General features: G+C 32.0%; 1 protein-coding gene across 2 annotated transcripts in view; it reads left to right on the top strand.

Moving 5' to 3' along the window:
- LOC149785097 (lipoxygenase homology domain-containing protein 1-like) overlaps window positions 1–11,870 on the top strand; it is a 225,905-nt gene extending 214,035 nt beyond the window's left edge. For both annotated transcript variants that reach the window (XM_089978857.1, XM_089978855.1), the window contains one exon: window positions 2,616–11,870. In XM_089978857.1, coding sequence (XP_089834983.1) covers window positions 2,616–2,797 — 182 coding nt within the window. In that variant the 3' untranslated portion in view covers window positions 2,798–11,870. The remainder of the gene's footprint in view (window positions 1–2,615) is intronic.
- The last annotated feature ends 874 nt before the right edge of the window (window positions 11,871–12,744 follow it).

Below are 12,744 nucleotides of genomic sequence, written 5' to 3'. Positions count from 1 at the left end.
AGACACACTATGGGTTTGCATTTAAACATAATTTGAATGAATACTCCAACAACAAATTTACAGTTATTATGAAAAGTATTAGCATACTTGATGATGCATAATTTATGTATTGCAGTAGGGCTATAACAAACAATAGATATATTGAAATAGATTTAGAGAATACATGATGATTCATTTTGAATTATTTTTACTGTACCTGCTAAATGCCAGTTACATAGTCATCTCTGCTTGTTCATTGTGATAGGCCTGGTTTGACTAAGCAATAATTAAATTTTTAGTTCACCTGGCCATAAGCCTGATGTGCTTATTTTATGGCCCAGTGTCCACCCCAAGCTGAATTGGGGATGTGTAATAACCCTGATGCATTGTCCTGCATGTTGTAACTAGCAACTAATAGAGGCATCCTTATTTCCCTGGGATGCTTCCTGATGATGTTCCTGCCGAGGAAGTCTTAGACTTTTTTTAAGTATGGTTTATATTTTTACTTGGTATTTTAAAGATGTTATCCCTTTCTGCCTTTATCTTGTTTTGAATGTCTTGTGTGGGATACCTAAACTCACATGGCACTATGTGGCCAGGATTGTGCTGATGTGCCATTGGATACTACACCATCCCACTCTGTCCATTCAACAACGGTTAATATTTTCAGCTTCTAAAATACTACTGGACCAATTTCAACCAAACTGGGCAGAGAACATCTTTCATGACAACATGTTAGATTTGTACAAACGATACTGATTTGCTGTGAAATATGGCCACCATTACTAAAAATAGTAAAACCTTTAAATGACTTCTTCTCAAATGCCACTTAATAAAACCAAATTTGACTAAAATCACCATGGCACAATGGCCTTTTGGGTTGATACAAATGAAGCCAGTCTGTCATCAAGTATGGTTGCTGTTACTAAGAATAGAAAAATATTGAAGCAACATCTCTACAACTGCAGATCAGAATTTGGACAAATTTGGCAGAAGGCATCCTGGCATACTGACATTTTAAATTTTTACAAATGATGCTGCTTTGCCATTAAGTATGGCCACTGTTACTAAAAAGAGAACAACCTTCAAATGACTTCTAAAAAAAGCCACTAAACAGTATTTGGCAAAATTTGACAGCATCCTCTCACAAATGCATTTCAGTGATTTTCATGAAGAATAACAAGACCTTTAAATGACTTCTTTTTCAACAACTGTGGAAATGAATTTGACCAAATGATACTGCATCCTGGTGTCAAGGCTCTTTTATTTTGTACAAATTATGCCAATCTGCTGTCAAGTATATCCACCAGTAGTAAAAATGAAAAAAACCCATCAATTATCCTTTTTTTATATAAAAAAACAAGATTTGACAGCAGGCATTAAATGAAAGTCATTTTTAGATGTTATTGTACAGATAATGCTGGTCTGCCTTCAGATGTGGCAATCATTATCAGAAATATATAAAATTTAAAATGACATCTTAGAAACTGCTGAAAGGAATTTTACTAAAATTCATCAGAAATGACCTGATTCAATGTCCTTCAAATTTATATAAATGATGTCAATCCACCAATAAATACAGCTGATTTTTTTTGAAACATAACATATGTAAGCAATTTCTTGTCTTGAAGACCTTTCAAGTCTGCAAATAATACCAGTCTGTCATATACATTTAAATGAATAAAACCTTTTTATGACTCCTACATTAGAATTTGACCAAATTCAATTAAAAGCATCCTAGCTTTAAGCCTTCCAGATTTTGTTCTGTTGATGCTGATCTACCATTAAATATGGCTATATCTGCTACAGATAGAACACTTGTTAAATAAATTTATTTAAAAAATGGCACAACCAAATGTAACTAGATTTGACATATTAAGGTTTCAGGCATTAAAGGCTTTTAGTATCGAACAAATAATTTTCACCTGACATAAAATATTAATGAAGATACAACAGATAGAGAAACCATATAAAAACTGTTTTCATAACAGATGCAATCAATAGAATTTTAAGAAATTTATACAAAAAGCATACTACTGACTGAGATTTCTCTTCCAACTGCTTTTGCGTTTTGGTTTTGGGCAGATGTCTGCTAGGTGAGTTGTCTGGTCTGTTGTTTATGAATCATCAGTTTAAGAGATAGTCTTTAGTGATAATAAGAATGTACTAAATTACTTGAAATAATAATCCAGTGCAGATTTTGTTCTTATATGTTTATTATTGCCAACACCCTTTTTTGCAAAAGCAGAGGACACAATATTTCTATCCACTCATTTATGTGTCTATCCGCCACACTTTTCTATATGCTCAGTAACTACAAAACCTGTTGAGATGAAAGGATGACACTTTATATCCATATATGTCATCACTAGAATATATATCACATATCACATCTAATATACTTTGAAAAAAAGCCACAAATTTTAGTTAATTTCAGAGTCTCGTCAGTGAGAGTACAGCTGCTACAAAGGTCACAATTCATTAAGTTTAAACTTCAGGTGACTTCACCATGGTTGGCAGGGTATCAGAATTGACTAAATTTGTTTGTTTAATACCTAGACTAGAGAATGTCTTTGAAGTAACCATGTTTATATACCAAGGACGGTATCATTAACAGTAAACATAATATTTTTCAGGTGAATTGCAAAAAGTTCGGATTGAACATGACAACTCTGGATTCCGTCCTGGCTGGTTCCTTGACAGAGTGGAGATCACCAATAAAACAACTGGTGTTGTTACTTTATTCCCATGTGAACGCTGGCTTGACAAAGAGAAAGAAGATTTTGCAATTAGTAGAGATCTTTACCCAAGAGATTAATTAATTATTAGGTGATTTAATAACTGGACTTGTTAATGATTTTTGCATCCCTTGTTGTTATATACAAGAATATTGTTTTGTTTGTTATCATATTGGAAATGTGTGAAAGAATTTGTCAGTACAGGACACATCACAATGATCCCTCCAATATAACAAAACTTTCAGAAAAACAATTGCCACTGTAAGCAAATACATTTGTTGGACCATCAAAGACATCTGTATATATAAAGGTAGATAACTTTTTCTGAAATAAGGAAAAATTCTGTTGGACTTGTGATAATAAAAATAATAATTTTAATATTTCTACTTTATTTACAGAAGGTGATCATTTAGTCAGAGACTATTCTCACTTGAGGTCATCTTGAGAAGAAAGTGTAACAAAGTACATAATACTAGAAGTTAACTGTAATTACTGTTTAGTCTATAATATCTTTAGTGTTATAAACACTTACTTCTAGTATAAATATTAATTATCAGCAAGTACATACTCATACAATATCTCTTCTCCAGTACTGTGATATTTTCTGCAGATGTTACATGCAGTGGAAGCTTGTTACACAGAATTGTTTACTTCGTTTTGGTGGATTGAGGTTTCTGTGTGATGTTGACCTCAGCTAGTAAGATGTTGAATAAGTCTGAATAAATCCTGTAGATACCCTACAGACCCATGTTGACAGTTATGATTGAGAACAGCCTTGTGAAAAATCACCCTTTTCATATATTATTTTAATAGACATTTTAGTTCGGTAAACTCTGCATTTGATGTTTAATTTGAAATAACTCTTGCTGCCATTTTATAAATCATATCAAGCCGAGATTTGGCACAATGTAATCGTGCACTGAAACAATAATCCACAGTTGGAAGAAAATGTACATTGAAATATAAAATGTGTATTTCTGTAGGTAGATATTTCTTTTGTTAAAGCAAGTCACCATTAATTTTAACAGTACTTTAAACACATTACTAGCTATATCATGCCAAGGAAGTGGAAGCTGAATGACTTCCTAGGGACACACCAAGGCAGCTGACCAGGCTGGCTTGGACAGGTATCAAACACACAACCCCTGGATTATGAGTTCATTACTCTACCAACAGAGCTACCATGGCTATAGAGAGAGGCTGCTTTGTATAACATACAGTTGTATAGTAAAAGTAATTGATAAATCAGTTTCTTTAAAGTCGGATATGGAGGTTTCTGTTTAAACTTAAATTTTAATCTTCCGTACCTGAAAATAAAGTTTTGTTGTTCTTATAAAGTTCAGTCACATATTTTACAAACTATCGCATTTATAAGAATTAGCTTAAAAAATAAAGTTGGAGTAAGCACTATCCCCCCCACTGAACAATGTGAAGAATTATTATCTTGACAGAACATACAACTTGTCTAAGTAGAGATTATGGCATAACAGATTTGCACCATGACCAAGGTATAAAATGAACAGCGATCTTGAGGAAATTTAAGACAGTGAAACTGCAGTTGTTTCCACTACTGCCATTATAGTTATTGATGGCTACAAATTAAATACAGTGAAAAATGTATATAAAAGACAGTGGATATGATGACATTGTTCATTATGGACAGGTGTCATTTACAGACAGGACCCATTCTCAGTTAAAGTTCAAAGAGTGTGACTCATAGTGTTGCATACAAATATTTAGGTTCTTGGGGACAATAGGTTTCTTCCTTCTGACAAAATTAATAGCACTATTTTATTCAGTTAGAATAAAACTCCTGCATTGAAAATATCAGAATGCAGTAGCAGTGAAACTAAGGAATGAAATGCACAATAAGTCAGAAATAATTATTGAAACTTAATCCACTAACATACACTATATCTTTTAATCCTTGTCAGCAACAAATAATTTTAAAATAAAAATTAAAAAAATTATTTCAACAGAGTTTCTTTAACATCATGTTGAGGTCAGAGCTGATTATGTTTTGAATCTAACCCTTGCTAGTGTCATCAACACTGATTTTGGGTAAAAATCATTATCTAGTGTAATTTATTACCTGCTATCTTTATTTATAAAGCAAAGATAACATTAGCATTAAAAAAAACATATGTCTTGTAATGCTAATTGACTTTAACTGGAAGTGACATGCTCATGTTTATTGCTGACCATTAAATGAATTAAAGTTAGCATTAAACATCATACTTTGATATGTAACAATTTTAATTGAGAACACAAATATGAGCCAGCTACTTGGACTCACTCATGAACAGTTTAATTTGCAATATATTCACAGCTGCCATTTATGTTTATCAGTAGGATGCTCACCACTGTAACTGCAATTTTTCAATGTGACTGACACAAGATATCAATTACGAAATCAGTGCTGAATGAACTTATAATTTAATGTGAAAAATTGTCATTTTCCACCGAGTAATTCGCTGTCAAACCAAGATGGGCTTCACAAATTGTGTACATTCAATATCACCAAGGGTAAGCTGCATAGGAGGTAATTCCTTGCATGTACTTGGTCATGATGTCCACATACACAACCTTGTCAGTTCCAAAGCTCAGTCTGCTGTCTGCATTAGACAGGTGTCCACTGTATAAAGGACATCCATAGAATGATTGTCACTGGATCCCTGAAAGTGTCCATTATGAACAGGTTTCTGCTATATGACTGTGTCAACTGAGGCAGGTTACACTGTATCTGATGGATTAACAAGGTAGAATTAGGAAAATACAGTGATTTTAATTCATCAGTGCAGTCTTGGGTTTTTAAGGATGGGCAGGCAAACCTGCATTGAAAAACCACCCCTTCTGCCAACAAGCCATCATTTCTCAAGACAGGTGGTCTCATGCATGTCACAACACTATATAATCACTAAATCTCTGCATTTAGAATCTGGTCTCTCAAGATAGGTGGTCACTCATAGCTGTGTTATTTTGACACATCTGACTATTTCTAACCTATACATCATGTAAGTCACAGATAAAAATAATGACATAAAATGTCCATTGTTGTTCCAAATTATAGACTGTAACTTTTTGAATTTGCATTGCAGTTATGAAATAGGTGACCCCCCCATTTACTTTTTATTTGCTGCATATATCTGTCCTTCATTAATCAACAAAAGTAAGAGCAAAAATAAAGAAATGTGCTTTTAATTTAAACCACAAATTCCATGAACAGGGACAACTTTTGAACATTCTGTGTTTCTCCATGATATCATCTGTTGTAAGAAATTTAAAACGTAATCTAATGATTTTACATAACCTTATCACCCCAAGTGTTATTTGTTAAACAACTATATATATATATATATATATATATATATATTTAACTTTTAGCCTCTATTATAAGTAACCTTAGGCTCAGATGAAGTTTGCAAAATAAAAAATTTAATGTATATTTTATTAGTGCACAGTAATTGGAGAGTTCAAGATGAGTGATACTGTCCATGTGTTTTCTGACATCTTTTCTGCCTGGAAATAAACTCTGTGTTTTTCTGCTTTTTAATTCTTTTCAAGAGGGGAAGTGGTATAATGAGGGGATTTTATAATGAGAGATGACTGTATGAAAAATTACTGTAATCTATGTTTGTTTTTGTTCTTCTCCACACATTGTGCCAAGAAAGACCATACTTTTCATTGCATAAGATGGTTTACTCCTGTCTTAAAAATGACTAGATCATTTTCCCATTTAAATTGATTAAATTAAACTTTATAGAAAATTTTAATTTTTATAATTTAAATTACTTTTTCTTAGGGAATATATAATGCTATAGTGTTCATCTGTGATAGTGAAAATTTACACGAAGGTTGTAAACATAACTTTATTATTGATGATGAATTCTCAGGTGTACACGTTAATGATATATGACAATACCCAAAAACGGAAATAAGTAGATTGCTGACTTGGAGTACATTATTGTCAGGCACTGATCAGAAATCATTTTTCCAAAGGCATTTCAGGTTTGTGTTTTATTTTCTAATGTGATTTTTTATTTCTATCTTTGTGAATTATTTGATGGAGCAAGTTTTTATAAAGTCTTCAAGGAATGAGGAATGACTGTGTATATATATATCCTTTTTGCTTTTAGTCAAAGTATGTTTTCTCATATTTTGTTTTTATGCATGTTTCTGCAAGAATTAGATAGACTCTAATGGAAATAGATTGCAAGTTTCTTTCATTTTTGCTCATATTGAAATGTTTGAAATACAAGTTCCAAATGCATTTATTGCACTTTTTCTTAATGGCCAGCCTGATATTTGTAAAGTTGTTATTTCTTGAGGATTATTTCAAAATACTTTATAGTTGACATGTTATGTTTAGAGTTCCTTATTTTTGATACTTCATTCCAAAGTTTTGTACTCATACAATTATACGTCCAGTAACTGCATCCTTTTAAATAAATGTCTTGTGAACTTTTCAAAGGATCCATATATTATTTTTGAAGAAAGATAATATTATCTTTGCCTGCATGCTTAGATGCATTTTGTTTGTTGCAAGAAAACTGGTATTTTGATGTACATATATCATATAGTGATATTCAATAATTTCATGTTAGATGTTCATTTATTACTTGTTAACTTAATAGATTTCTTTGAATATAACCACTTTACATATTTGTATGGATTTTTTTGTATACTGTTGTTATAATTATAAATAAACTAGAACTTTTTCAGCTCAATTTTTTGCTTTAAAACTTTTTCATTCTTAAAATTTTAATCATAGTAAGGAAAATGTTGATGTATGATGGAGGATTTGCAGAAATAATCTTTACTTAAGCAGGAATGATAATTTAGATTGCTTTTTTGCTGAATACAGTTTTTGTTCAGTAAAAACAAATTATTTTTGCTGAATTTTGTTATGTTATTTAATTACAGACAGGTTTTTTCTTGAAACTTTATCAAACTATCTATACATTTCCACTTTATTTGTATTAAGCTTTGTTTTTAGCCACAGTTTTACCGCCAGTTGGTGTTTTTCTTTTTCTTTAGTAGATATTGTAACAAGGTTCCTGTAAAAACTTGGTGTACTGCATATATATCATTATTAGACAATATATTTATTATATCCATATCTATTGATTGTACTTAGGAAATTAGTATTTAGTTAATATGCACAGATAGTTTTCACAATCTGTCACAAATTTTCATATAAACTTTAATTTTCGGAGTTGTTTTCACATCCAGGTTTCTATTTCCCCATCTTTGATGGCCAAGAGTCCACTTCATTTGACATCATCCTTTGTCATATGTAGCTAGTCAAACAATGTGTTGAATTATTTGTGTCCTCTTGCAGATGAAAAGTTTCTGCCTGTAGCAAGCAGAATGAATTGACCAGTGAGAAAATTCATTACACCTTTCATTACGGCAACTTCAAAGTTGTCCACATGCCTCAACTTGAAAGAAAAACATGGAGAAACTGATATGTGCCATTGTATATGTGGACTGTAATGATTATTCCAAGCTATCTCACTAGGAAAATTGAATAAGATCTGATTGGATAAGTTTCTTTTAGCTGCAACCAATGAGATAGCATTCTGGTAGATGCTGTTTCAGACAGCTACATTTGGCTAGAATCACGTGCAACAAAGTAGATCAGGAACTCTTGGCTACTATTTCAAAAGTACATCTTCACTAATTTGAATAATCAAACCTAATTAAAGTTTAAACTACAAATTTTGATTGCTGGATTCTAGGCTTAAATCCAGACTTAAGGATCTATTGTATCATTACATCTACTAAATAAATTTATCCAGAAAGTTTTCTATGAGAAGAGAGGTTTGTGTATGCTTGAAATAATTAATAAAACTCACAGTACTTGAGTTTTGAGGGTAGTTCACAAAAAGATTTGATTATGTCCTGAGTGAGACTTGTGTATGTTGAAAAAAGATATTTTACCCATTGATGGATGACAGCAAAAAATACTACTGTTTCTGAACAGAATACTCAAATTATCTATTTTGATGCGATTCTTTGTTCAAATAATGCATAAAATAGGCAATAACCATTGTTGAGATGAATAAGATTTTAATGTACTGGCTACTGGCTTTGTTACTGAAAATTTACAATCTGACCCAAGAAAAAAAGAAAAAGGCAAAGATTAAAGTAATTTTTTACGAAAAGAATCTGAAATTTTTTCTATTGTAACCAAACTGGGTCCATAATTTCCAGCATGAACATAAAAATAGACTCTCACCATTCCAACAATGGTCAGAGTCTATTTTTACATTCATGTTGGAAAATATTATCTCAGCTATACTGTAAAAGGAGTTAGTGTCAGTTGATCATATACAGATATTGGCAATATTTTCCTACCTTTTCTTTTTGGACCCATAATAAAATGGTTGAAATATGTTGCTCTTCAGCTGATATAATTTTATATATTTGCTTTTGTTGGCATATGTTTTTGTGCACACCAATCTATGTTATAATTGCCTTTATAGCTGCTATCCTCTCCTGCCTCTGGTTTATTACATTACCGCTTGTTAGTCTCTTGTTGCCATTATTGTTCAGACTTTATGTATGGTTATAATAATTGTACATTACATTAATGATTGTGGGTGAAATGTTGCTTGAATCCAGATGTATACATTCTCTATAAATTTAAAAGTATTTTCATATTTCTTAAAATGTTCATAAAGCAACCAGAATGAGATCATCAAGAAGAAATATTTGAATTGAACCATACCCTTAGTCCTTAGGTTATATTTATAAAACTCATACATGTGTTAACTTATAGTACATGCATCACAGATTTTGGATTGTCCATCAAAATGGTGAATGTGGACGCAGTGCGCAAGGAATTCAGTGTCCACTGCATCAGGTGTATGTCCATTCAGTATAGTGGAACTCCATCACAGGTTTTATTACAGCTGTAGTGGTTTTTATAGCACCCATCACTAATTTTATTGTATTTGACCTGCTAGTCAATACAATAAATAAATAGATGGGAGAAACCCCAATGATGTAAACCCAATCAGGGCATGCGTCAATTTCATCCCTTTACCTGTACAAACTATACAGAAGTAAGGGTGCCTGTGATATTTATGAGTGGCTAGCTAGGAATATGTACTGACAAAAATGCATAATGTATAAGAAAAATAAAAGGTTTAAATTTCTTAGATATCCACCTATCACTGCCCATGACAGAACATACACTGGAAATAATGAATAGCTATATCATAAATCCCAGTAAACTGACTATATCTATATGAACCTGTTAGCATATACATGTGGAAATTTACATATTGCTCTGCATCAAGTGATAATTTTTATATTCTTTCTTAATTATTAGTTGAAAGTGCTTGTTGTGCTGGTTATTGTTTTTCTCAGTTTTTTTTCTGTAAGAATAATATGGAACTGTATATTAACATAACTGTCACCTTAATCATGGGACACAGAAAAACAAAAAGGAAAACAGGTTCACCCTGATACAGATCAAATTTATGGTCAATTATATGTATGCTGCACTGTTTGTAGCTTTTCATGCAATCTGAATTTTCATAAACCATTAATCCTTACAAATTAAAATTGTTTGTTTTTCAACTGCTTAAACTTTGAGAAGTGCATACTTAATATATGCAGTACTGGTATATGTCAAACAGTATAAATCTGATGCCACACTCATTTCTTCTTTGCCTTTTTCATATTATAACTCACATCCAACTGTATACCAACTGTATTATAACCCACATCCAACTGCAAACCTATACTATATTATAACCCACATCCAACTGCAAACCCACTGTATTATAATCCACATCCAAACATAAACCAACTGTATTATAACCCACATCCAACTGTATACCAACTGCATTATAACCCACATCCAACTGCAAACCTATACTATATTATATCCCACATCCAACTGCAAACCCACTGTATTATAATCCACATCCAAATGTAAACCAACTGTATTATAACCCACATCCAACTGTATACCAACTGTATTATAACCCACATCCAACTGCAAACCAGCTGTATTATAACCCACATCCAACTGCAAACCTACTGTATTATAACCCACATCCAACTGCAAACCAACTGTACTATAACCCACATCCAGCTGCAAACCTACTGTAGTATAACCCACATCCAACTGCAAACCCACTGTATTATAATCTACATTAAATTATAAACCAACTGTATTATAACCCACATCCAACTGCAGACCTACTGTATTATAACCCATATCCAACTGCAAACAGTACAGATCCAGATCTGTCACCAAATTACCTGTTGGCATATCAGTGAAAATTATTTATTTCTGCACACAATATGGTACACATTCCACATGGAAAAAAACAGTTTTCTAATTACCAGTTTTGAACAGTTCTTCAAACACAACATGTGCCTTATCATGAATCTATAGGAGCAAATTTGTGTTGTTACATAATTTGAAGAATCAGTTTTGCTGTACAATTTGTTTTCAAGACAAAGGTTTGTCTACCTTTTAAGGCAGTTGTAATTATTTACTAGAACGAAGACACTTTAGCCGTTAAAACTAAACATTTGTAAATGCATATATAGTGGCAACCGAGATTGTTTTATAATTAAAAATATTGAGCTTTCTCACAGTTTTCCAAAGAATAAGGTTTGTCTGCCTCTGATTGCATGTAATAATTTGTAAATATGAAGGTGATTTGATTTTGAAACATTTGCAGCTGAATTTTTTTAATTGAATCTTTATGAAACTTATACTTTATTCCAGTGCCAAGTATGTTATTTAAATTTATTTATTCTCCTTTTTTATTTGCTTTTCTTTATATATATATATATATATATATATATATATATATATATATATATATATATATATTGCAAACATGTTTCACAGCTTGTATCATTCTTCACTTTTTATCTTGTCATTCTACATATTTTTAGATAATACAGATTGTGTATATTAGATGGGGAAAAGGGGGGAACTATTTAACAGTAATCAAAGTTGATTTTATGTTATTTAGTGAATGATTTACAGTGTATAATTGATTGGAATAATTGTAATAATTATGTAATTTTATGTCTGATTTTTGTTAATGTACAACTATTTCTAAATTTTATTATGTTCAGTTCTTATTTATGTAGCTAATTAAAAGAGATGAAAATCTACATGGCTTTGCTGTGTGAATGAAAATTCTCCATTACCAATCTTAATTATCTTAGAAAATATATATATTGAGATAATGACATGACAAATATTTGGTCACTCTCCCAGTGAAGAATGGTGAACATTTTTACCCCAAAAAAATCTCAATAAGTGTCAAGAAAAAAAAGATAGACAGGAGTCTGAATAGGGACCTGTGCTGTCAGTCAGATGAGATAACATGGGCAGGGGAGAATTCTGGAATGTTCCTCATGCACACATAATAAAACTAGTGACAAGGTTAGTGTGACACACCCAAAATTAACTTGAGGGTTGGTCATACACCATGTAGACCATGTGCTTTCACCATTATAGTGTTACTCATTTTGAAATTCTCAAAGGATGTGCCATTCCTCCTGGAACATGCCTTATTTTCCCCCCAGGATGTGCTCACTTTTCATATTCTGTTCAGCTGTGGCCAAACTGCACAATAGTTAAAGGTTAGTTCATAATGAAATAAGTAAGAAAACCATTAATTAAGGCACAGCATACGGCAATTGCATATCTGTATACAGAGTTAAACCAAAGTGTCCCCATACATAAAAAGTTAAACATATCATATGGCAGTTACATATCTGTTACTGATATTACTGTTTGGTTTTTAATGACACTTTCAACACATTATTGGCTATGTCATTCCAAAAGAGTGGCGATAAGTGCTTTTCTCAGGGTCACACAGATGGCCAACTCTATCTGGTCTTGGTGGGTATCAAACTCATGACCGTTGGATTACCAGTCTGCTACTCTACTAGTTGAGCTATATGATGGCAGTACTGAAAATTAGAGTAAACGTTTACATTGCCAGACAATTCAAGTTCTGTCATAGTTATCATTGCAATA

Source organism: Sinohyriopsis cumingii, chromosome 13 (genome assembly GCF_028554795.1).
Source record: "Sinohyriopsis cumingii isolate HCF-2022 chromosome 13, ASM2855479v2, whole genome shotgun sequence".
In the NCBI taxonomy this organism is placed as follows: domain Eukaryota; kingdom Metazoa; phylum Mollusca; class Bivalvia; order Unionida; family Unionidae; genus Sinohyriopsis; species Sinohyriopsis cumingii.
This window is presented reverse-complemented; position numbering and strand designations above follow the sequence as displayed.